The sequence below is a fragment of the Sarcophilus harrisii genome, chromosome 1, assembly GCF_902635505.1.
Source record: "Sarcophilus harrisii chromosome 1, mSarHar1.11, whole genome shotgun sequence".
Classification (NCBI taxonomy): Eukaryota; Metazoa; Chordata; class Mammalia; order Dasyuromorphia; family Dasyuridae; genus Sarcophilus; species Sarcophilus harrisii.
The window spans coordinates 219,957,032-219,983,566 of NC_045426.1; the positions used below are offsets into that span (position 1 = coordinate 219,957,032).

At 37.9% G+C, this 26,535-nt stretch overlaps 2 protein-coding genes across 2 annotated transcripts in view; one reads left to right on the plus strand and one right to left on the minus strand.

Moving 5' to 3' along the window:
• Positions 1-16,277, plus strand: part of GRAP (GRB2 related adaptor protein) — a 67,440-nt gene extending 51,163 nt beyond the window's left edge. Inside the window, exons 4-5 of the mRNA XM_003761324.4 lie at positions 9,111-9,279; positions 15,622-16,277. Of these exons, the coding sequence (XP_003761372.1) occupies positions 9,111-9,279; positions 15,622-15,807 (355 nt within the window). The 3' untranslated portion in view covers positions 15,808-16,277. The remainder of the gene's footprint in view (positions 1-9,110; positions 9,280-15,621) is intronic.
• Positions 16,278-24,866: 8,589 nt separating this feature from the next.
• SLC5A10 (solute carrier family 5 member 10) overlaps positions 24,867-26,535 on the minus strand; it is a 176,224-nt gene continuing 174,555 nt past the window's right edge. Inside the window, exon 15 of the mRNA XM_003761323.3 lies at positions 24,867-26,329. Within this exon, the coding sequence (XP_003761371.1) occupies positions 26,235-26,329 (95 nt within the window). The 3' untranslated portion in view covers positions 24,867-26,234. The remainder of the gene's footprint in view (positions 26,330-26,535) is intronic.

The following is a 26,535-nucleotide window of genomic DNA, read 5'->3' on the forward strand; positions in this document are numbered from 1 at the left end:
ATGATGAGGAGAGCTGACATTAGTGCTTGATGGTTACAAAATTCTCCACCTTTGTTATGCCATCTAATTTTCACAGCTCCATGAGGTAGAATATATATATATAATTAACTTTATTTTGTAGGTGGAGAGGTAAAGAGAATTTCAATGTCTTAGCCAAGGCAAATGTTTTACTTTAAAACTCCTAAGTGTTAAAGCCAAGGCTCAGATCCAGGTCTCTGAATCCCCCAAGTTAGTGATTGTTCTAATTATGACTTACATTTATACATCCCTTTAGAGGAAATTCAGACTGCTAGAACTATGTTAAACTCCTAATTCTGACATTTGCCTGACTTTGACTCTATGTACATTTTTATTAACTGTATGACTGTGGATAAGTCACTTAATCTCTAACTTAGTCACTAACTCCCTGTGATTCTGTGATTCGGACAACTCCCTAAAACTCATAAATGGGTGGCAGTCTGCTTCAGGAAAGGGAATTACCCTGACAAGACATTCCTTCTGATGAAATCATTGATATTGTAAGACTAAGACTTACAAAGCACTTTCAGTCACAACAACTATCATCTATTTAGCTATCATTTATCTAGCTTCTAAGGTTTGTAAAGCACTTTATATATGCTAACTCATTTTGATCTTCACAAGTCTTTGAGATAGGTGATGCAATTAGCTTCTTTCTAAAGATGAAGAAATTGGAGCATAGAGAAATTGTGGCTTAAGGTCCACAGATAGCAGGGGATAGATTCGAATGCAAGTCTTCAGACTCCAAATTGAGCATTCTTTCAACTTCAGTGCCCTACCTCCAAGAATTGTTTCGTAGAAAGTACTTGCAATATAGGACAATTAGGTAATGCAGTGGATAGAGTATAGGTCCTGAAGTCAAATTGACTTCAGTCACTTACTAGCTCTATGTATATTTGTAGAAGAGATTATTTCGCAGAAGAAATTATATTCATGAATGATCTTTTTTTCTTTACTTTCTTGTAAATTGTTCTTTAGTTCTCTGCTAGGCACCTTATTTAATTTTTTCTTTCTCCTCTCTTTAGTTCCCCCCCCCCCTTTCCCAAGCAAGCTATATTTAAGAAAAGATATGTTTATGTATACATATATAGATACATAAATACATGCACACACTCACACCCACTCCACTCCATATACACACACATATTTTTCCTATCCTTGCTGCCTCTTTAATTAAATTCTTCTCCATAACTTGCTTTGCTATTACGTAACCTCCCTCCACCCAAGAATCTCTCCCTTGTCTTCTTCCCTCCCCTTTGCTTTCCCATCCACCCATCCCTTCCCCCCTTATTTCTTCATAGATTTTGGAGGGTGCTATACTTCTCATGGTTTATATGTTGTGTTGCCTGTTGAACCCATTCCTGATGTGAGTAGGTTTTCAGGATTATGAGCTGTTCTCCTTCCTTTAATGCCTCTGTGTCTATTCTTCCTCTGACCTTATTTGTATAAGATGATTGCTATTTTTACCTTAACTCTGACAATCTTTCTTTTGAGCTACCCTATTGTTGATGATCTTGTATACATACAATTATGATATTTTCCCAACAATATGTGAGATTTTTGACAGAACATGGCAATCAATAGCAAGTTATCCAATATATGTTAAACATGCACAATTTTTCTATACACATTTCCACAATTTCCACAATTATTATGCTGCATAGGAAAAGTAAAAAAGAAAACAAAATACAAGCAAAGAACAACAAAAAAGTAAAACTATTATGTTGTGATCCACATTTAGTTCCCATAATCCCGTCTCTGCATGCAGATGGCTCTCTCCATCACAAGACCATTGGAACTGGCCTGAATCGCCTCGCTGTTGAAAAGAGCCGTGTCCATCAGAATTTATCATCATATAATCTTGTTGTTGTTGTATGCAATGTTCTCTTGGCTGTACTCACTTAACTTAGCATCAATTCATGTAAGTCTCAGAATAATTTTAAAAATTTTAAAGTATTTTATTTTCCCAAACACATGAATAGACAGTTTTCAACATTCAACTTTGCAAAACCTTGTGTTTCAGATTTTTCTTCTACTCTCCCTCCTCCCCAAGTCAGAAAGTAATCTGATATTAAATATGTACAATTCTTCTAAACATATTTCCATATTTATCATGCTGCATGAGAAAAATCAAATCTGAAGGGGAAAAAACACAAAACAGAAAAAAGAAGCAAACAACAAATAGTGAAAATATGATTGTCTCCATAGTTCTCTCAAAATAATTTTTAAATGCATAACATAAAATATATAACATTACACAGGGAAACAATTTTATTGAAATCTAGTTATCTGTTTATCATCTACCTATCTGTTCACAGACCACCTAAAATTTATTCACAGAGCTCCAGTTAGGAACTGGCCCCGGTAAAACATAAACTGCATGAGGGCAGTGATTGTCCTTTGTCTTTGTACCTCCTGTGCTTAGTATGGTGCCTAATACAGAGCACCGTGGAGGAATAAATATTTGCAATATTGAAATTTAGACCAGTCTGGTTATTCGATAGAGTCCTAAAATGGAAAGAACCCTCCCTGAGTCTTGCATCAAAAGTCCTGAGCTTGAGTCCTGGCTCTGATACTTAGTAACTTGGAAAAGTTACTTTTGTTTCAGGGGATGTTTCTTTCAATGGAAGATGAAAATAGCCTAGAACAAAGGTGCCAGGTATTGCTACAGGGTTACATGTAGCCTATAATACTCCCTAATGTTGCCAGAAGTAGATTAAAATGCAATTGGAAAATATTTAACAAAACAAATATTATAGAACAAATAACATAATCTTAATATGTAATTTTCTAAGTTTTCTGTTTGTAGTGATCCTCATGTGCAGTTTTTTGGCCCTGTTTCTATTTGGAGGAAAATATTGGCCTAGATGATTTAAAAGATTCTTGCCAGCTATCTCAAGATTCTTGGGCAGCTAGGTGGTACAATGCCAGACCTGGAGTCAGGAAGTCTCATCTCTCTGAGTTCAAATTCAGGCATGTGTCCCTAGGCAAGCCATTTAACCCTCTTTGCCTCAGTTTCTCATCTGTAAAATGAGATGGTGAAGAAAATGTCAAACCATTTCAGTATCTTCACCAAGAAAACCCCAAATGGAATTAAAAAGAGTTGAAAAAAACCCCAAATCTTCTGACTGAAATGACTCCCAGCTCTAGATCTTATGCGTAAGATTTTAGTGATGGGGATATTAGTGAGGGTCCTGAAAGGCCTTTTAAAAAACTTCATGGAGGTAGTGAGCTTTAAACATTTTAGGTATAGGGACAGACTGGGTAATCTTGCAGGTGAGGAATATTTGATAGCCTCATAAATGTAGAGCTAGAAGAGAGGCAATCACATCTAAATTGTTCATTTTACAGATGAGGAAACTGAGGCACAGTGAGGTATAAGTGACTTGCCCAGAATTACACAACTAAGTGTCTGATTTGAACTTCTTGATATCAGGTCCAGAACTCTATCCATTGCTTTTCTGGTATATTTCTTTTTTTTTTTTTTTTTCTTTTTTCTTTTTTTGCTGAGGCAATTGGGGTTAAGTGACTTGCCCAGGGTCACACAGCTAGGAAGTGTTAAGTGACTGAGACCAGATTTGAACTCAGGTCCTCATAACTTCAGGGGGTGCTCTATCCACTGTACCACTTACCTGTCCCCCTTTTTTTCTTTATTAGAGTATTTTCTTTTTCTAAATCATGCAAAGGTAGTCTTCAACATTCACCTTCACAAAACCTTGTGGACAAGATTTTTGTCTCTCCTCTTCCCTTCCCCCCTTCCCAAAACAACAAGCAATCTGATATAAATTAAATGTATACAATTCTTCTAAACATATTTCCATATTTGTTGCTGAGCAAAAAACAAAACCAAAACAAAACCAAAAAACCCAACTCTGATTCATTTCTATCTTTGAATACCCAAAAGGTAGCAAAATGTCTTATATGTTGTAAAAGCCATTTTAGAAATGTTTGTTAAATAGTGGTATTTTCTCTCTTCTTTTTCTTCATTATAAATTTACCTAAGTCCTTCCCACCTTCCAGCGTCCACTTCTGTAAAGGGCAGGATGATTGATTTAAACAAGGTGTTAACTCAGTGGAATTGATAAGACAATGGTTATCTAATTTAGCATGGTGATTAATAGTTCTCTAGTTCAGTATATGTACTTAGTACTTAATATAGTTCTACAAGATTGATACCTATTCTACAAGATTCACACCTACAATGATATAATTATAATAGAGTATAAAAGAGCCATCAAGGACTTGAACAGATGGTCAGAGACATTCCATCTTCATCAGCCTAGTGGTGTCTGGCTTGTCCTTCTGCTTCCCCCACTGAGACCAAGGTCGGTCTGAAGGGGCTCCAGAAAGCTGGCCCAGGCCCCAGGAAAGGAGACAATAAAGAATTTGGACTTTTTCCCTGGCTATTCCTGTGGTGATTACTCTGCTGAAATGAAGGCTGGTCCAGAGACCTCCAGAAAACCAACCAGAACCTTACACACTTCCTCCTCAAAAACTTCCCTGAATTCTCCAACTCACACTGATCTTTCTCCCTTCTCTGTATTCATACAATTCTGATAGTCAGGACCACAAGAATAACACTGAATTGTTCTCTGTTTGTGCCAGTGATATTAATCCTATCTGGGCTGGAAACTCACCGAGGACAAAGATTGTGCTTCAAAAGTCTCTATGCTTTTTATTGTTAGGGGTACAAAGCATATGCTCAGTGTAGAATTGAGGAATGACTGATTGTCCATGGGGAGACATGGATTCAGAGAGCAGTGGATTTTGAGGAGGAAGGGGGTCAAGTAGAAGAGAGAGACATGTGTGGGTATTGGATGAAGGGAAGGAGGCTGTGTAAAATATGGGAGATGGGAGGGGAAAATACAGGAGCATATAAAAGAAAAAGATGAGGGGTAGAGAAAAGGCATCTTTTACAGAGCCAAATAGGAAACAAGGTATTGTTTATGTGGCAATAAAAAGCCAGTGTGTATTTATAGTATATAAAACATTACTGTGAGGACAGGAATTAGTTCCTTTATCCTCACAGAACCTTGGGAGTGGCTTAATCCTTGCCATTTTCCAGTTCAGAAAACAGAAATACAGAGCAAGAAATAAATTTATCCATTGTCACTTAAGATTTGTCCTTTCCCATGATAGAATCTTGCCTCTACAACAAAAACCAGTGATTGCTTCATTGAATTCCAGTTGGGTTCTTATATACCAATATATATACTAGTTATGTAGTACTCACCCATCCAACACAGAACTCTTTCCAAAGGGAGAGGCAAAATAGAAAATCTCCTCAGAACAACTTAGGTGAACTTTTAGACTATAGAACAAGTGGGCGCAATCCTGGAGCTCAAAATAGGACAACTTTCCCGAAAGCATGATAGGTAAATTCTCAGAAGGCTAATTTTCTGGATAAAATTTTCTGGATCTCCAATGTTGAACAACCTTCCCAAACCAGGTCAAATAAACCTGAAGGAAATCAGGCCACTTGGTGAAGGGGATCAAAGTGGGAAAAGCTTCACAGAATCAGTTAATCAAGAGATAAAGCTAAACAAAGTCTTTAGGAAGCTTTATTATTCACTGGTTTCACCTGTATCTGAATCCTTGGGACCCTATTTGGGGTTTTTTTGGCACAGAAAATAAAGTGGTTTATCATTTCCTTCTCATTTTACAGATGAGGAAATTAAGGTAAGCAGAATTAAGTGACTTGCCCAGGGTCACATAGCTTACTAGTATCTGAGGTCATATTTGAGTTCAGATTTTCCTGACTCTAGAGTTACCACTCTATCCATTGCCCCAGCAAGCTATTAGGAGCGTAGGACACTATTATTCTTTTTTATTTTTAATTATTATATCTTTTTATTTACAAAACATATGCATGGGTAATTTTTTTCAACATTGACCCTTGCAAAACCTTCTATTCCAAATTTTTCCCTTCTTCCCCCCACCCCTTCCCCTAGATGTCAGGTAGTCCAATACATGTTAAATATGTTAAATTATATGTTAAATCCAATATATGTATACATATTTATACTGTTATCTTGCTGCACAAGAAAAATCAGATCTAGAAAGAAAAAAAACTTGAGAAGGAAAACAAAAATACAAGCAAACAATAACAGAAAGAGTGAAAATCCTATGTTGTGGTCCACACTCCATTCCCATAGTCCTCTCTCTGGGTGTAGATGGCTCTCTTCATTACTGGACAATTGGAACTGGTTTGAATCATCTCATTGTTGAAGACAGCCACATCCATCAGAATTGATCATTATATAGTCTTGTTGTTGCCATGTACAATGATCTCCTGGTTTTGCTCATTTCACTCAGCATCAGTTCATGTAAGTCTCTCCAGGCCTTTCTGAAATCATCCTGCTGGTCGTTTCTTACAGAACAATAATATTCCATAATATTCATATACCACAACTTACCCAATCATTCTCCAATTGATGGGCATTCACTCAGTTTCCTGTTTCTGGCCACTACAAAGAGGGCTGCCACAAACATTTTTGTACATGTGGGTCCTTTTCCCTCCTTTAAGATCTCTTTGGGATATAAGCCCTATAGTAACACTGCTCGGTCAAAGGGTATGCACACTTTGATAACTTTTTGAGCAACGTTCCAAATTGCTCTCCAGAATGGCTGGATTCATTCACAGTTCTACCAGCAATGTGTTAGTGTCCCAGTTTTCCCACATTCCTTCCAACATTAATCATTATCATTTCCTGTCATCTTAGCCAATCTGACAGGTGTGTAGTGGTATCTCAGAATTATCTTAATTTGCATTTCTCTGATCAATAGTGATTTGGAGCACCTTTTCTTGTGATTGCAAATAGTTTCAATTTCTTTGTCTGAAAATTGTCTGTTCATATCCTTTGACCATTTATCAGTTGGAGAATGGCTTGATTTCTTATAATTTTGAATCAATCATATTTTGGAAATGAGGCCTTTATCAGAACCTTTGACTGTAAAAATGTTTTCCCAGTTTATTGCTTCCCTTCTAATCTTGTCTGTATTAGTTTTGTTTGTACAAAACATTTTTAATTTAATATAATCAAAACTATTTTGTGATCAGTAATGATCTCTAGTTCTTCTTTGGTCACAAATTCCTTCCTCCTCCACAGGTCTGAGAGGTAAACTATCCTATGTTCTTCTAACTTGTTTATAATATCATTCTTTATGCCTAGATCATGAACCCATTTTGACCTTATCTTAGTATACAGTGTTAAATGTGGATCAATGCCTAGTTTCTGTCATACTAGTTTCCATTTTTCCCAGCAGTTTTTGTCAAATAGTGAACTCTTATCCCAAAAGCTGGGGCCTTTGGGTTTGTCAAACACTAGATTGCAATAGTCACTGACTATTCTGTCCTGTGAACCTAACCTATTCCACTGATCAACTAGTCTATTTTTTAGCTAATATCAAATGGTTTTGATGACCGCTGCTTTATAATATAGTTTTAGATCTAGTACAGCTAGGCCATCTTCATTTGATTTTTTTTTTCCATTAGTTCCCTTGAAATTCTTGACCTTTTGTTCTTCCAGATGAATTTTGTTGTTATTTTTTCTAGGTCAGTAAAACAGTTTCTTGAGAGTTTGATTGGTATAGTACTAAATAAATAGATTAGTTTAGGTAGTATTTTTCATCTTTATTATATTCACTTGACCTATCCATGAGCATTTGATATTTTTCCAATTGTTTAGATATGACTTTGTGTGGAAAGTGTTTTGTAGTTTTGCTCATACAGTTCCTTTTTTTTGGCAAATAGATTCCCAAATATTTTATACTATCAATGGTTATTTTAAATGGAATTTCTCTTTATATCTCTTGCTGTTGGATTTTGTTAGACACTGCTATTCTTTTCCCTCAAAAAAAAAAAAAAGACAAAGAATTGATATATATCTGTAGACCACTAGGAAAATGATGGATTGTCTGTGACAGGTAATCCTTACTCTTATATTAATTTCTGGGAGGCAGGTTAGTGTGTTTAAAAAAATCGAAGAAACAGAAGGCATAGAATCTGGATTCAAATCCAGGCTCTGATATCTGATATTTTTTATTACTTGGATGATCTTGGTAAGTTAGTTAGCCTGTCTGTGCCTCAGTTTCCTTATCTGTAAAATGAAAAGATTGGCTTAGATCAAAAGTATCAAACACATATGTGATCCAACCCTAACCAGATTAAAGTGTAAATGGGAAATATTTAATAAAATAAATAAAAACATAATAAAACATAGTTAATATTACATATGAAAATTAAGTCAATATATAGTCCTCAGGGATCTATCTCTCTATATAGTAGTCCTGTTTTTATTTGAATTTGCTACTTCTGTACTAGATAATCTCTGAGGTCCTTTCTAGAGTAATGATTCTGTGACTTTAGGCCATTTTCTTCAAACTCTAACCTCAGCACTTTCTACAGATGCTTTAGAATTTCCCAAGCTTTGTACATTATTGCTGACATTGACATCACAGACAAAAATTATTATAGTATTAAATATTTATTGAGCAAGATGTCCCATTCTGTGATGGGCACATGGGTGAGAATGAGGCATGGGAAAGATACTAAAGAAAAAGAACAAATAAATCTTCACCAAGCACCTACTGTGTGCTTATCCCTGTAGACCCTGGAGGCTTCTAGATCTTTACTTCTTGTATGATCTTGGGCAAGTTCCTGATCTACTGGATCTCAGTTTTCTCATTTGTAAAATGAGAGGGTCCGACTAAGGTCCTACCTAGCTCTAGAACTACAATTGTTTCCTTTCAGCTTAGGCAACTACAAAACATTGAGACCAGTTACAGAAGAAAAAGGAAAGGAGGGATGTCTTCGTTTCTCTGAGCTCATCTCTCCTCCACAGGGATTAATTACAATATAATTCCTCTTCGATATAATTCCCTCCCTTGACTTTTTGACTTTCTGGTCAAGTCAATTCAACAGGTTTTATAGAACACCTACTATGAATAAGGCTCCTGGGATACAAAGACATCCTATCAAAATAAAATCATTCTTTCTCACAGGAAAATAGTATTTTAATGGGTCTTTGAAGATTCTGCTTTGCATTTCCCTGGCCACTTGGTCTAAAATAATCATTCTTTTCCTTCCTCAGCTATGGCAATCAGGTTCAACACTTCAAAGTGCTTCGAGAGAACATGGGGAAATACTTCCTTTGGGAGGAGAAGTTCAATTCACTCAATGAATTGGTGGATTTCTACCGTACAACTACCATAGCCAAGAAGAAGCAAATCTTCCTGAGAGATGAGGACCCAACACATAAGGTATCAAGAGGCTCCTTCAGGAGCATGGTTTCCAGCTCTGTTTAGCACAGTTAGCCAAAGGTGGGACTGCCATCAAGAATACTATACTTTGTAGAACAGGTTAGAATGAGGACAAAGAAGCAGGAATCTGAAATCAGGCAGATTCTCAGTTAGGGATCAAGAGATCTAGCATTGAGCACAATGCCTTGCATGTAGTAAGTGCTCAAAAATACTCACTGAACTGTGTCAGAAGAGTTTGGATAAGTATTAGAGAAGCTCCTTGAAGCACTGAGAGGGTGGGGCTTGTCCTTTTTCTCCTAGTTAGCAACTCTCCTGATGATTGGGGACATCAGACAAGGGTGTGGAGCCCAGAAAAGGAGAGGGTTGTTGCAGACAGCAGTCCCAGAAGCCTCTAGAAACCAAGGGGAGGTGTTGGGGAGAGGGGTGGGGATAGACTAAGGATTAAAGGCGTAAATGACAGTTTCTAAGAATTTCATTCTTCCCACCTACCTCCAAAGAAGTAACTATAGGAGAGATTTGAACAGATCTCCAGGGAGATTTTCCCAGAAGCTCAATTATTGATTCTATCTAAAGGATTTGCCCCAGGAAAGAATGACAGCATTTGAAAGAGGGATTTTGTGAAACATGGCCACCCTCAGCTAGAAGAGGCCTGCCCCAGGGAGGCGTGGGTGGCAATGGATCTTGAAGATAGAACAATAAACTGAGATTGGGAGACCCTGGGGATTGAGAATAAAGAACCAAGAATAGAAATGTGTTGGATATAGAAAATTACCCAAATGGCCATAAGAAGAAATAGTAGGTCAAGATCACCACAGGTCAGAACAAGGTGGGAACCAAGAGCATATTGTTTTTAGAAGTCAAAATAAGCCACTAGGTTCAAAAGCAAGTACTTAGCATACAGAAAATCTGGAGAAACCAGAGAACCAAGTAAGCCCCTACATCTAGAATCTAGGCAAGCCACTGGAGCTGGAGAGAGATTCCCTCATAAAAAGGGTAACTGAATACTCTTCAGGTATTAAGGGTCTCCTGGATGCTTAAGGAGCCAATCCCCAGCAGATGGGCACTCCAGAGTGGGAATATTTTGTTTTGTGATGTGGATTCTTGGGCAGCCTGATGAAACTTATGTACTTCTTCTCATAATAATGTTTTGAAGTGCATTATATTAAATATATTTTATTTTTAAATGCATAAAATAAATACATGGGATCACAAAGGAAACCAATTATATTGAAATACAGTTATCAAAATGTTTTAAAAAAAATTTGTGGACCCCCAGGTTAAAAACTTTTCTCCTAGAGCCTTGTAGGTAAGAGAAGCTGAGCCATACTGGAAAGTTTATCAGGAGATTAATCTACAAAAAGTGAGAGTATCCCATAGCTGAGCCAGACAGCAGGAACAAAAATCCTGTCTTGTTTCTAGATTCTTTCATGTTGTCTCTCTCAAAATTCAGAAAACTGCCTCTGGGACAGGGGTTATTAGCCTGGGATTCATGAATTTTTTTTTCTTTTTACATTTTGAAAACTGTATTTCAATCTAATTGGTTTCCTTTGTAATCCCATGTATTTTATTTTATACATTTAAAAACATGATTCCAAGCAGGACTCCAAAGGTTTTACCACATTGGCAAAGGTTCTGCAATCACAACATACACAAAGTTAAGAAACTCTGCTTTGAGAGAAGCCTACTAACAAGAGAAGACAGCAGACTGGGTACCTCAGTGCTACTGGCCAGCAGCTTTGCAGAGCTCTGCACTATAAGCTTCTTCAGAACATTAAGGGTAGTAAGGTCAGCTACAAATAATAGACCTCAAAAAGAAAGCAGTAAATGGCTCATCCAGCTACGTGCTCAGCCTCATTTGATGATATGTTTGGCCCTCTGGGCAGAGGTTGTCCAACTCTTAGTGCACATTCCAATCCTGACTGGACTACAGCATTAGAAGTCCATGACCTAGGGAATGACAGGATAGGAAAGGATGGGATGGGGCAGGATAGGATGAGAGAATCACTATTAATGGGGCAACTATTGTTTCCTGCCTGGGCACAATGCTGGGATTGCCAAAGGTAATTTCCCAACTGTAGTTGACTTTCATAATAGTGATTGTTCTTCACAATAATAGAAATGCCTACTTCTGGACTCTTTCATTAGGGGAAATCTCATCACCCTTTATACCCCTCCCTTAATTAGGGGCTAGTGATAGCACATAGTTAAAACTTTTATTAAACTACAAGAGATTTTTGGAGTTGTTGGGTAGGGGAAAGAGGTATATCCCAAGAGATCAGATGACAGAAAGGATTAGAGCAAAGTTTTATAGCTAGAACCATAGATAGATTTCAAGGAATCTGTATATTTGGATAGGGATGGGTGGGAAACCACATTTATTTTTACTAATCTCTAACTGAAATTTTGCATTTTCTTCAATTATGAATTTATTTATTCTTAGATATGGCTTAATACCTAGGCTGGAGACACCTCATCATGGCCTTGTTTCATCCCCACCCAGGTTCATAATTCTTTTGTAGTAGTTGTCTATTCAAATTCTCCAGCTCTTAGCCCTAACCTATGTAGTTTTTTTTTTTTTTAAATATCAAAACAAGCCAGATGACACATGAATTCAAAGCAAGAAGTATTTAATGAAATAGAAGAGCTAGGTAATAACAGGGAGATGAGCAACGTATTAAATGTTTTCTGTGCCCATTTCCAAATGATTGTCACCAGTCTACCTGTAGAAAGATGCTAGGGAAACACCCTAGAAGCTGTCTAGAGAACATCCTGGCAAGCCAACCAGACAGCATTGTAGAAACTGCTGTTAACTTCTTTTGGTTCTGTAACAACATGGAGTAGGCTAATCTGTCCCTGTAGGCTCTGTGGATTGTACTAGTCTTGACATTATCTAGATACAGCTCCTATTTTCCCTCATCTCGTTTCTCTTTTCACCTCAGCCTCCTTTGGAAGACTCCCTGTTTTTTTTTTTTTTTTTTTTAAGTACACTTAAAATGCTGAAAATGCAATTAATCATTTTATGGAGTCCCTGGAAGGGGCTTCTATATAGTACCAAGAGGATTTCCTCAGTAAGTTAGACTTTGCCCTTAGACACTGTGGATAGACTGGTCCCTGTGTGAACATTCTCCATAACACTATATAAAAGAAATTTGAATTTTTTAATAATAGCTTTTTAATTTCAAAATATATGCAAAGATTGTTTTCAAAATTCACTTTTGCAAAATTCACCTTTGCAAAATCTTGTGTTCCAAATTTTTCTCCCTCCCTTTCTCCTACTCTTTCCCTTAGATAGCAAGCAATTCAATATATGTTAAACATGTACAATTTTTCTATACAAAAAGAAATGTCAATCTTAGAAGTCCAAATGGAAAAGTTCAGATTTAGTTTTAGATGCTAAGTGACTGACCAAGTCAATTTTTCCATCTATAAAATGAGGATAATAATAGCACCTACTTCCTAGAGTTGTTGTAAGAATCAAATGAGATAATGGTAAAAGAATATAGTACAGGAGGGCATATAGTAGGTGCTTGATAAATGCTTATACCATCCATCATAAGAAGGGTTTGTGACTATGGGTGCTAAAAGGAAATGGAGAGGGAGGAGTCTAGACCACAACCCTTCTATAATCTCAGAAGTCATTCACTCTGGAATCACCTACTTGAAACTATGAGGTTTCATACTGGGAAGAATTAATAGGTTAGACCTCAAAAACATCGGTCTCCTGATCTATTCCCTGGATACCCTCTTGGCTCTGCCTTCAGCCACTTAAATAGTCTTTGTGTTGATCCCCTACTATTTACTCTTCACAATCTTTTGCCTCCCTTCCAAATGTACTTGTCCTGGATGGGAGAGGTCCTATTCCATGGCCTCTTTTCCCTTTCCTCAAAATGGAAGTGCACTGACATAGGGGCCTTTTAATAATTAAGCTCTATTTTATTATCTAACTCAAAGGTGACTCTAATAGGAGTCCTTTCATTAAAGGAAGGGTGGGTGTCCTTTGTCAGGACTTTACCAAACTTGATGAACCTCCATTCCCCTCCTCCTGCTCCATTTCTTTAGAATGATTCATATCCCATTTTATATTGATTCATAATCCCATTTTCTTTATTTGGGCCAAGAGCTCTGAGTTCAGGAATCCTACCATTCACTCTTACTTCTACACTTATTTTTTTTTAAATCCTTTCCTTGCTTCATTAGCACCTACCTAGTTCTAATGATGAAAATACATTATAGTGAGAAAAGAATTGAATTGATCATTAATTTTCTGTGTAACCCTCTCTCTGGGTCTCAGTTTCTTTATGTAAAATGTGAATAAATTATGTAATATAAATGTGAATAATTATGTAAAATGTGGATATGAGGTCCTTTCCAGATCTGATATCCTGCAATTAGACCTTTGAAATCTCTCTTTAATTCAACCATCTATAGGCCCATTTATGCTTCAAAAGCCCCACCACCAAGAATCAGGTGTCCCAAATAGTGCTCCAAAGTTTCAGCTTATAGATGGCTGTTGAAATTACCTGGTTTAGGCATTGGTCTACTCCTGATGATATGACAGCCATAAGAATAGAATATAATAAATATTAAATAAATGAATGGGAGACCAATGGTACTGAGCTATTAAAATCTCCAGGAAGAAAGAATCCAGAAAGTCTTATACTCTTGAACTACTTTTAGGAGGTCAAGATTTGCCAAATAAATCAAATGGAGCTCTGTTGAGCCCCTACCCCAAACCCAACCTTCTCTGCTTTGTACCTCTCTTTATCCCAGAAGCTCAGAAAGGCACAGCTGGGGTTCAGAGGTGAAGGGGAGAGCAGCTAATCCACTGGCTTCTATAAAGATCACTAGTGGGAAAAATAGGGAGACAGTACTCTATCCAAGGGAATCCAGAGTCCTTTCTAGGGAGAAAGTCAATCCCACTTTTATACTTCAGAGTCTGGCTTGAGTCAGCCTACCGTGTGGGTAAGTGTTGATGATTATTTCACCTTCTCTGTGAGTGGGGAGTGGGGAGTGTCCTTCATTCTCTCCAAAGAGAACATGTTAATTATACCTTCTCTGGGTGGGGTCATTCCCTCGGGTTGATCCTATCACTGCAATTAACCAAATCCCATAGTCTGGAAGATTAGTCTTCCTTCTGATTGGTCAGATAGGTTATCATCCATCTTTTCTACTAGCCTGGCCTGAGTTTTCCAGTGATTCCTTGGTGTCTCCTAAAAAAATGTCAGTGTCTGGAGTAAGGTTACTGTCAAAGATGGGGTCTAGATTCTAGCTGGCTGGCTTGGGGTAAGGGAGTAGGAAGAAACAGACTCCCCCCTTTGGGTGAATGATGAGGTATAGGTCCTATTTATTAAAATGCATAAATATAAATATATGTATTTGTGTGTATAAATATATAAAATGTATATCTATACACATCCCTGTTTTAAGTCTTGTTCTCCATAATGTCTTGGGATGATTCAGAGTTCCATCCATTGCTGGCATATTGTGTTGGTTCACTTGAGCCATGGTGGGACACTGAACTGCCAGACCTTAAACATTTAGCTGTTGGGAGCCTGAGATCAGTCTTTGGCTCCAGGGACTAGACAGAGGTATTCAGCAGACAGGTATGAAGGGGTTGCTTTAAGTCTCCCCAAGCCCAAGCCCAGGGGTAGATGATTCATTCAATGATCCCAAATGGGATGGTAGTTGGAGGTGTTGCCTGAGCCTCAGAGATTTTTCTGATAGCTGAGAATGGGAAGGGACAGCCTTCCAGTGGTTCTCTTAGGGGAACCACTACGTTGGATGATAACACTAAGAGATTCAGATCCTTAAGGAAATTCCCTGAGCTAAGGTCACTTAGCTTTAGATTAGGCTGTGGGTCAAAAAGAAATCAGATTTGAGAGAGTCATTGGTAGGAAAGGAATTTAAGCTGGGAGGGAATTGTCATTAAGACACTAGATTGAAGGAACCAAGACTTATCTCCTAAGCTGGACAGGGTTGTGACTTTTTGGATTCTTCTATGTACTAGTAATTAGCTGATAGAGAATTTGTGTCCTGGAATTCTCTCACTAGGGCAAAACTTCCTTGAAACTGCTGCCTGAGTGTGGGGCTCCCATTCTAGAAAGGATTTAGAGGAGGCTAAGGGCTGTAGAAGATGGAGAACTTTCTCCCTGATCCATCCCTTGAGTATTAACAGCAGAAGTGGTCAAGGGAACTTTAGCACTCATAGGAACTAAGGGATTCAACCCACCGACCCAAGATCATTTGCCTCCCACGAGGAGGGAGAGGTATCCAGAAGAAGCTTCTTGGTTCTTGGTTCCTGGCCCCCTTTTTTCTGATCCTTTTTCTTTCTCCTCCTTCTAGCCACCCAGAGCTAAGTTTGCCAAAGCCCAGTTTGACTTTGCCGCCCAGAACTCCTCACAGCTCAGCTTCTCTCAGGGTGACATCATTGAGGTGCTGGAACATTCAGACCCCAACTGGTGGAGAGGACAGCTCTGCGGTCGAGTGGGTTTCTTCCCTCGGAACTACGTCCATCTCGTCCACATGTGAACTGTTACTGGGTCCTTCATCTTTCAGAGTTGCTTTGAATGGCCAGAGCCCCCAAGACTTTTCTGGATGAGCAAGCACTCACAATGTGGAGGAGCCAGTGGGTTCCCTACTATTCTGATAGCAAGAATACAGAACAAGTTTCCTGCTGTATTCAGAAGGGCCTGAATCAGGTTGGACCTAGGGAGGGTATTTTCTGGACCAATTCAATCCAGCAAATATTAATTAAGTACTATATGCAAAGCACGGTGGTTGCAAAGACAAAAACAGTCCTTTCCCTCAAAAAACTTATATTCTATTAAAAAGATAAAATCTTTACTGACATGACATGATATCATGTCAAATCAAGAAGCATTTATTAAGCACAGTATCTGGCATATACTGTGTTAAAGGGTGGACATACAAAAAAAAAAAAGCAAAAAAATAATCCCTGTTCTCACAGATCTCATAGTCTAACTGGGGAATACAACATATAATTAACCATGAACATGATAAACTGGGGTATTTTCAGAGGGAAGGCACTAGCATTAAGAGCAATCAGGAAAGTCTTCTTGGAGAAAGTAGGATTTTGAAAATGACTTGAAGCAAGGCAGAGAAACTAGGAGGTAGAAGTGCAAGGAGAGAATTTTAAGTAATACAAAATTTATATAAAGTCACTTAAAAAGGCAGAGAATGCTCCTAACCATAGGCACAAAGTATGGATCAGATGTGGCAACATGCATGTTGGGGAGCATTTCCATTAAATGATTTCTTGAGAAATAACTGATTCTTATTCAGTAAAGCATTATTGCTTTTATTTCCCATTGTGTAAAATAGATATGAAATTTATCTATGTTCCTACATAAATGTTTCTAACTGCAAAGATGCTGAGACCAGTTCCCACTTATAATATGTCCATATATGTAAAAGATATGTTCATGAGTAACAGGGGTCCCACATATGAGAGGGAGCTTCAAATAAAATAATAATAATGCTAGTCCCAGGATAAAAATGCATGCATACACACATGCATATATACATAAAATACACTACATGAATGCACATGTATGTACACTCATGTGAATATATGTGTATGTGTATATATTTCTTTATGTATGTATGTGTTTTCCTGTATATTTAATCTCCTCTCTTACTGAGGAGAAAGTAAGAGAAAAGGTAAGAGAATGGTTTCTCTTACTATGGGAAAGAGAAGTCATGATTATAAAGAGCCAACATGGTTTCCTCAAAAACCAACTAACTTCTTTTTCTTTTCTGACAAAATTATTATCCTGGATAAAGTTCACTTGGATGTTAGCAAAGCTTTTGATAAATTATTTCTTACCATTCTTAAGGAGGGGGTGAATGACCACTTTTGGGGTGTGTCATTGTTGAAGTTCCTTTCATGTGTAGTAAATTAGATGGCCACTGAGGTCTTTTCCCACCCCCAAATTCTCTCCTTATATGAGGGCAATTTTGATTTATACACTTATCTTCAGTAGGAATCAAAGGGTCCAGCCCCACTACTGCTAATTTCCTAAGCTTCTATTGGAGAGTAAAAATGTCTCTGGTCTCTTCAAGGGCAAAACCTCTTCCTAAATCATACTGAGGTACCAACATGAAATCACTCCAGTCAGAATTCAGTGGCTATCAATGTTTTGGTTTTTTATTCCAAACAACTGAAGTAGCATTGAAATTGAAAAGATTATTGCTGCTCTCTCGCTCCCTCTTTCCTTCCCTCCCTTCCTCTTCCCCTTACTCTCTTATTTCTTTCCTCCATCTCTCTTCTCCTCTTCTCTTCTCTTCTCTTCTCTCTTCTCTTCTCTCTTCTCTTCTCTTCTCTTCTCTTCTCTTCTCTTCTCTTCTCTTCTCTTCTCTTCTCTTCTTCTCTTCTTCTCTCTCTCTCTCTCTCTCTCTCTCTCTCTCTTTTTCTCTCTCTCTCTTTGTCTCTGTCTCTCTCTCTTTGTCTCTCTGTCTCTGTCTTTGTCTCTCATCTACAAGGGTTAGGGTTCAGTAAATACCATTAAGCAGCTTGGGTTTCCTCTTTCTGTAGCTGCCATTGGTTGTGCCAAAGAAAGACCTATTCACAATTGCTTCTTCAAGTTGGCATCTTTGGTGGTGAGGAAAAAGATGTTACAAAAGGGCAGACTTTACTTATTCCACTATCCTTATGTCCTTCCCTCTATTTGCCGCTTTTAACTTCTTTATCTCTGGTCAGTTCCTTGACCAGAGGCAGCTAGGTAAGAGTATCAGACCTGGAGTCAAAGAGACCTGAGCTCAAATCCTCCTTCAGAAACTTTACTAGCTGTGTGATCCTAGGTAAACTCTCTCAGCCTCATTTTCCCCATAAAAATGGGGATAATAATAGCACCTATCTCACAGAATTGTTGTGAGGATTAAATGAGATGATATATGTACAATGCTTTGTTAACTTTAAAGCATTATAAAAATTCTAGCTATAATATCCCCTCCCAAACTCTCCTCCTTAACAACCTTAGTAGTTTTTAGGTCCTGCATGATGGTTGTAATTCATACTAGCTTGAATCAATCAAATCATTCTCAATATTATTAATCACTCCAAGAGGATGTTCATGAACCAAAGAGACACAATCAAAATCCTCCAAATATAACAAAACTGCAAATAATAACCATTTCCCTTTATATTTATTGAATTAACCAAACTCTCCTGAGCAATCCTCTAAAGATGAATTAGAGGATAGAAAAGAGAAGAGAGAAATATTTCTGTAGTGACAACTGCAATAGTCCAGGCCAATAGTGCTAAACTTATATAGAAAAAGGAGCCTTTTATCCATACTTAAAGATCCCTGCAGACTACATATTGATTTAATCCTAAAATATAATATCCAAGTTATTGTATTTTTATTTATTTTGGTAAATATTTTCAAATTACATTTTAATCTGATTTGGACCAGAGTTGTCAGTATTGTAGACTTCATGTGTTTGACACCTGGTCCTGATAATGAGGGACTGTGCTAGCTGGTGGTGATGGGAATGGGGGAGGCAACAGAGTGGGAGAACAGAGAGAATCAAGGACTTCGTAACTGATGGAATGTGAGAGATGAAAAGTGAAGTCAGAAGGAAAGCAGGTTTGGGGAGAAAGATAATGAACTGTACTTTAGAACAGACTTTTATATTGGCATCTAGCCCCCTCCGTGGATTAGAGATCTAAGCCTCCTTCCTCCAGTCCCTCAAACTCTTCCTACTCAACCCTCTGAAGAACCTCTTCCCTCCTTCTTGGGTATATTCAGATAAAATCCCCGGGTGTCAGTGACTCTGGAAGGATCCTCTTGCTTTAAATCTCTTCAGAGACTATGGGCTACATGTTGTCATTGGGATAGGCAGTGCTTGGCAAGGGATGCTAATTTTTTCTGATCATCTTTCCTAGTCCATTTTTGTCAGATTAAGACACATAATATATAGTTTGGATGAGGATCACAAGATTTTATTCTGAGGAGTCAGACCTGAGTTTTATCTCAACTGTGCTCCCGAATCACTGTGTGACTTTGAACAAGTCATTAATGTTTTTCTTTTTTCTTTCCATATTTCCACCAATGTAGGAGGTATTTCATCTTCTGTCAAGATGTACTCCAATATGGCTTGGATTCATTCAATCATTCATTTAACATAGATAATCCTGGGATGCCTCACCTATCTAAGTATTTATTTGACTGTTTTGATTGGCCTGATACCTCCCTTTGAAGGATTATCATAAATAACGTATATCCTTTTTGGGGGGTAATGCCAAAAGGCATAAAGAACTAATAGGTATAAGTTATAAGAAAGTCATTTCATTCAGTGAAAGAAAAAATTTTCTAATATTCAAAACTTATCATAATGGAACAGACTATTTTGAGAAATAGTGAATATCTAATCAACAGAAGTGTTTAAAAGCAAAGGCTATCCCCAGTAGATAACTGGTCAAAGAATGTAAACAACAACAAAAAAAGTTTTCAAAATAATTGCAAACTACATATGACCACATGAAAACATGCTCCATAAATCCACATAGAAGAGAAATGCAAATTAGAACAATTCTGGAGTTTCTTTTCATACTGTGCAAATTGACCAAGATTTAAAAAAAAAAAGGGGAAATGTCCAAGTTGGAGGAGCTGTGGGAACACAGGGATACTGAGGTACTCTATTAGTAGAGCTGTGAGATGGTCCAACTTTTCTAGATGTCAATTTAGAATTATTCAAGAAAAGTGACTAAACTGTTCAGACATTTGACCCAATGATCCCACTAAGGGAGTCAATGACAGAAACAATATACAATACGCTTCACAATACTCTGATAGCAAAAACCTGGAAACAAAGTGGATATCCATTCATTAGAAAAAATGGAAAAACTATGTTATAGGAATGTAAAAGAATATTATTTGTTCAGTAAGAAATGACATATATGAAGAATTCAGAGGAACATCAGAAGATTTGTATGAACTGATATAGAACAAAATAAACAGAACCAGGAAAACAATACACACAATGTACAGCGATGTAAAAGTTGACTAGAATGAAATTGAACTCTAGTAATGGAAAAACCAGTAAAGGTCCCTGAGAACACATAATAAAGGATGCTTTTTCCCTCCTAATGGAGGGGTGGAGGACTACTATGACAGAGTACTATATACATTGTTAGAAAAAGTCACTATTATTGGATGTTTTTGCTAACTTGTTTTTCTTTGTCACAAGGAAGGATTTGGCTAGAGTTGGGCTTGAAATAACTGTGTTTTAAAATAAGAAGGAATAAATAAAATATTTTAAAAAATAAAGTGAATGTGATGATCATCTATGAAAGACTTGGTTCTTCTCAGTGCTTTAATGATTCAAGACAATCCCAATAAAATTTGTATAGAAAATGCCATCTGCATCCAGAGAGAACTACAGAGATTGAATGTAAATCAACACATGCTATGTTCACTTCTTTTTTTCCTTTTTCTTCATTTTTTTCTTTCATGCTTTTCCCTTTTGCTCTGGCTTTTCTCTTCCAATATAATTCATAAAGAAAAGTGTATTTAAAAAATGAATGCTATACTGTAACATGTTTAACATGTATGGGACTGCCTGCCATCTAGGGGAGGGGATGGAGGGAAGGAGGGAAAAAGTTGGAACAGAAGTGTTTGCAAGGGTCAATGTTGAAAAATTACCCATGCTTATGTTTTGTCAATAAAAAGCTATAATAATAAAAAAATGAATGCACACGTATAACCAGAAAAAATAAAAGAATAAAGTGAAGCCTGGAATTGCTAGAATTGGTGCAGAGAACATTAGTACATTGCTTGTTATAAGGGGAATTAAAGCTTCTTGGGCTTTCTTTGGGTTCAGTAGAGTGGAACCTATGAGGGATTTTCTTATAACTCTGAAATTCTTTCATTCCTTGACATCAAAGGGACAGAGAGCCATAAGGGATCTGTCTCACCCTTAGCAACCAGGGACTCCAACATACATTATTACCTTTTTACTTGTCTGGGTATTTCTAACTCCCATTCTCAGTGGAAATGATTTGGCCACTATCTGTTAGTTTGAGTTCTCTAGTTCAATTTAATTCAATTCAATTCAACAAGCATTAATTAAATACCTAATATGTGTCAGATATTATCCTGTTATTGAAGAGAAAAATTAAATAATTCCTGCCCTTAAGAAGCTTACATTTTCTGGGGACAAGGAGGGAAATAGGGAGCAAAAATAGAAAAGTAAATATGAAAAATATAAGCAAATTGGCTCCTCTGTCCTTATTGTGCAACCACACAGAGGGATTGTTGTTACTCTTGTTGGTTCTTTGCTCTTGAAGAGGACCAAGATATCAAGGATGTGATGCTGTGACATACAAGTGAGTTGGATTTAAGTGAAGGAGGGCTGTGCAAGGTCACCCGCCCCACTTTCCCTTCCACAGCCATTTGGGTCCAGTGGCTAGATATAGATGTAAATGATTGGAGATGGCCTTGGATGCAATGGGGATGGAAGAATAAAGAAAGAGGATCTCTCAAGAAGTATTTCTTCTGGGATGGTGCCTCAAAAGGCAGGAGAAAAACTTGAGAAGTTGGGAATGGGAGTGGGAGAAAGATGGTATTTTTTAGAAGAGATATAGGTACAACAATAAAATTTTCCAAACCCAGGATTAGGACACATGCTCTGACAAAGGTTATTCCTTTTGCCCTGCCCTTGCCTAATCATTTAAAAAGTTTTTTTTTTTTAAATCAGGACTGTCCAGGAAAAATTAGGATGTATATTACTGGGGGGAGGTATAGTCACTCAAATGACTACACATTGAAAAATGAATCAATAAACATTTATTAAATGTGTCCTATGTGCCAGGCATTGTGCTAAACAACGGGGGTATAAAAATAGGCAAAACAAAAACAAAAACAGTTCTTGGGGATTAAGGGATTTAGGAATTAGGAATGAGGACAATCCCTTTTAGTAAAGTAGGAAATAATTGGCTCCAAAGTCAGAGGAACTGGATTCAAATCCTGTGGATCCCATCTGTGAGACCTTAGGCAAACTACTTACTTTCTGTAGGCCTCAGTTTCCTTATATGTAAAAATAAAGGATTTAGCCTAGATGGCTTCAGCGATTCCTTCCAATTTTAAAACTTCAGTCTTTTTTTCTCTCCTAAGGACTCAGAAAAGTTGATGTTTTTTCTCCTTTCGGTAGACCTATTGCTTTTCTGAAAGCATTCTTTGAAATATATTATTAATTACTTATATAATAAAATAATGTATTAAACATAATAAAGCAATGTATTATAATTTGTACATAATTTATTATGTAACAATTATAATGATTAATTATATATTATCATTACTAATATGGGCAAGCTAGGAGGAATAATAGAGCATTGGCTCTGGAGTCAGAAAGAACTCAAGTTTAAATCTGGTTTCAGACAATTCCTAGCTGGGCAAGTCACAACTTCTGTTTGCTTCAGTTTCCTCATCTATAAAATGGGGATAATATTAGCACTTCCTTTCTAGGGTTGTTTTGAGGATTAAATGAGATAATATTTGTAAAGTGCTTAGCATAATATCTGGCACATATTAATTTATATTATGTTTCATAAATGTTAGCTATTATTATCTCTTGTTTTTAATATCATCTGCATTTCCAAAAGCATGCTCCTACCCAGTGAACCATCCCTGTAACAAAGATTAAAAAAAAAGTGACAGCATGTGCACAATTCCACACCCTAGCCCCTCCCTCACGTGGGCAAAGTGTAGAGGGAACTATATTTTCTCTCCTTTTTAGTGCCAAACTTGGTTATTATCATTACTCAACATTTAGATTTTATTGTTGTTGTTGCTTTTCATTTGCATTGTTGTGTATCTTGCTTTGCTGGTTCTGCTTATTTGAATGAATGAATAAATAAAAAAAAATAAATATTGTTTACTATGAATGTGAATGAATGAATGAAAAAGTAGTTGTTTGCTAAGTGCCCCTTCCTTCTGCTTCAGTTTTCCAATGCTTCTCTGACTTTCACCTATCTGTTGTTTCTTTTGGCAAAATTATATTCCATTATCTCCATATATCACAACTGTTTAGCTATTTCTCATTCAATAGGCATCTGCTGTGTTTACAATTTTTTGCTATCTCTTCCCCTAAATGCTACTATGACTATTCTGGAGGTAATTAGGGCCTCTCTTAAAATAATCTTAATATTGACTTGGGATCCCATGGTTCAGCTTTGCACTGATCAAATTCTTGATAAGATAGAAGAGATCCTAGGATACAGCTGGGGGAATCCATGTATCTATCCACCAATGACACTGTATTGAGTGTGCATATGGCCTGTGTTTGGACCTTTGGAATAAATGAGAAAAGAAATGATATCTAGACTCCATCAAGAATTCAAGCAGGGGCAACTAGGTGGTACAGTAGATAGAGCACCAGCCCTGAAGTCAGGAGGACCTGAGGTCAAATCTGACCTCATAACACTTCCTAATTGTGGGATCTGGGGCAAGTCACTTAACCCCAATTGCCTCAGCAAAAATAAAAAAACAAAAAAAACATATATATATATATATATATATATATATATATATATATATATATATATATATATTCAAGCGAACAACCTTCCCTATGTTGGTTAGAGAAATAATATTTAAGGTCCTTTTCAGGCCTAAAATCTTCTGAACCTGGGTTAGGGACAATAAAACATCAGTCATGCAATCAAACAGCAAATGTTTATTCCATACCTACTGAATATAAGGTCCTGGGCTGTACAAAATCAGGGATTCAGATTCAGCTCTCGGCCTTTCTCCCTTAAAGATAGTCTAACGACAGATATAACATGTATAGACATGATAATAACAGGCAATACACAATTAGTACCCAGTGCATAAAGATCTGAGTCTAAGGAATTGGGTCCAGAAGAATGGAAATGATTTGGCCATTAGGAGAAACATTAGAAGGGGAGACAAGATGAGGGAAATCTCAGAAGAAAGAACGAATCTACCAGTGTTGGACTTGAAGTCAGGAACACTTGAGTTTGAATCTTGACAGACTGTGGAAGGCCTTGGACAGCTTGGGCTTTGCTCAACAAATGACTTGGAGCTGATGATGACTTTTGAGTGGGGAGGAAAATGATGAAAATAGAATTTGGGGAAGATGAACTTGCCAACATAAATGATGAGTCAGGGAGAGATATAGACAAGGAGAATGGTTAGAAGGCTACTGCAATGACCCAGTATGAGGTGATAAGGACATGGATCACTACCCAAGGAAGCCCATACGATGAGCAGTGTCCAAAAATTGAGTATACTCTGGATACTGAGCAATTCCATTTTGGAGGAGGAAAGGGGAAAGCATGAATACCATGGTCAGTCAGCTCTCTCCACATTCAGTCTCCTGAGGGGACCTGATCCTTCAGGAACCAGCCTACCTATGCTAAATTCCTAAGACTTATCCCATTGACAACCCTATACATTTCCCCTTTTGCTCCTGAAGCTCTCCAGGGGTCCTCAAACTTTTTAAATAGGGGGCCAGTTCACTGTCCCTCAGACTGTTGGAGGGCCGGACTATAGTAAAAACAAAAACTTTGTTTTGTGGGCCTTTAAATAAAGAAACTTCATAGCCCTGGGTGAGGGGGAAAAGCGTCCTCAACTGCCGCATCTGGCCCTCGGGCCGTAGTTTGAGGACCCCTGCCTAAGCCCTAGCAGATAAAGACCTAGAGCACATTGGAGTTGTTCAGTGATAAAGGTTCCCTTGGGCAGACAAAGGGAAGAATAGGGTACCACTGGTGAAGGGATGAGGGTCCCACATCAGGGTTGGGAGAAATAGTGCTGTAACAACACTACGGTTCCCTGGGCCCTAGGGAACACTTGTGGGGTTAGGAGGGACTGACTCATAAATGTACATGCCATAATGGCTCCTGGGAAGCATGCCAGACTCTGAGCTGATTTGCCTTTGCATCTGGCTTTATGGACATCGTAGAAGTGCTTAGTGTTTGGCCAGAAACCAAGTGATATAGATAGGAAGTGCTCCTTGGGAGGCCTATAAAGTCTTGTAGGGTGTTTGGTTACCCTCTGGTTCTGCCATACTGATTAGGATGAGGTAGGCTATTGGCTTTTCCCCTAACTACTACACAGACTCATGGCTTCCTAATCAAATCTCACTGAACCTCAAGGCCCATACACTCCCCTTTCCCCCATTCCCTATCCAGATCTCAAGATGAGGAATTCACTGAGTTATAGATTCAAAATGTGAAGGAGGGAGGAGCCCATTCTGGGGAAGCTGGACATGTGAAGGGTGCTTTGGACTCAGCCATAGGCTAGGGGTAGGGGGGAAAGGAATAGTCAGGAGTTATAGAATATTCGATCCCTAAAGAACCTAGAAATCACCTGATTCAGTCCTCTCATTTAATAGATGAGGAAACTGAATCCCAGAGGAAACTGACTTTCCCAAGATCACACAGCTATTTGGGAGCAGAGCTCAGTCTCTCTGACATTGCCTTAAGTAATGATGATTAGGAGCAGGGAGTGGGGCTAGAGATCCCAGGCAGATTGTTCCAGGCTCTGGAATCTACAGAGTGGATTCCAGTGGATTCCTAAACTGAAGGCATTTTTAAGGATTTTAACACACAGTGGTGATTGGTAATGATGGTGGTATTGGTGGGACAATTCAGTATCAAAGGAAACATGTTCCTATAGGAACTTCCCAACAGCCTTAATGCTTTTGGACTAGGAAAAGAAAGGAAACTCAGTTTAATAGAAATAGTATTGCCCTGGAAGTCAGAAGCCTTGGATTTCAATCCTAGGTCTCCAGCAACATGCTGTATAACTCTGGGCAAGTCACTTCCCTTCTCAATGATTTGGACTAGATGGTCCTATCAGCTCTACTAAGTCTATGATCCTTTTCTAGAATTCTAATTGGGACAAATATCTGTTACATCCCTGAGGGCCTCTTCCACAGTCCTCTGGCTTCCCAGAAAATGGCCACCATCAGGCAAAATAGGCATAAAAGAATATGTTGACACACAAAAGCAGAATGGCATTGAAGTTGCAGACTCGGGTCCAGAAGGCAGTTTGCTTCTTTCCTGCAGGTGGGGAGAATGAGATACATGGTTCTGAGTGAGCTAGGATATAGGAGGAATTTAGTGGGTCAAGAATGGAGTGAGAAAAGGAAACTAGGAAAACAATAGTTTAACACTTGGGCCTTAGGATTTGGGAGTGGGTGGGGACAGTGACGGGTTCTTTCTAGGGTTCCCCATGACATCTTCCAGTCTCTGTCTCAAGTGCCTTT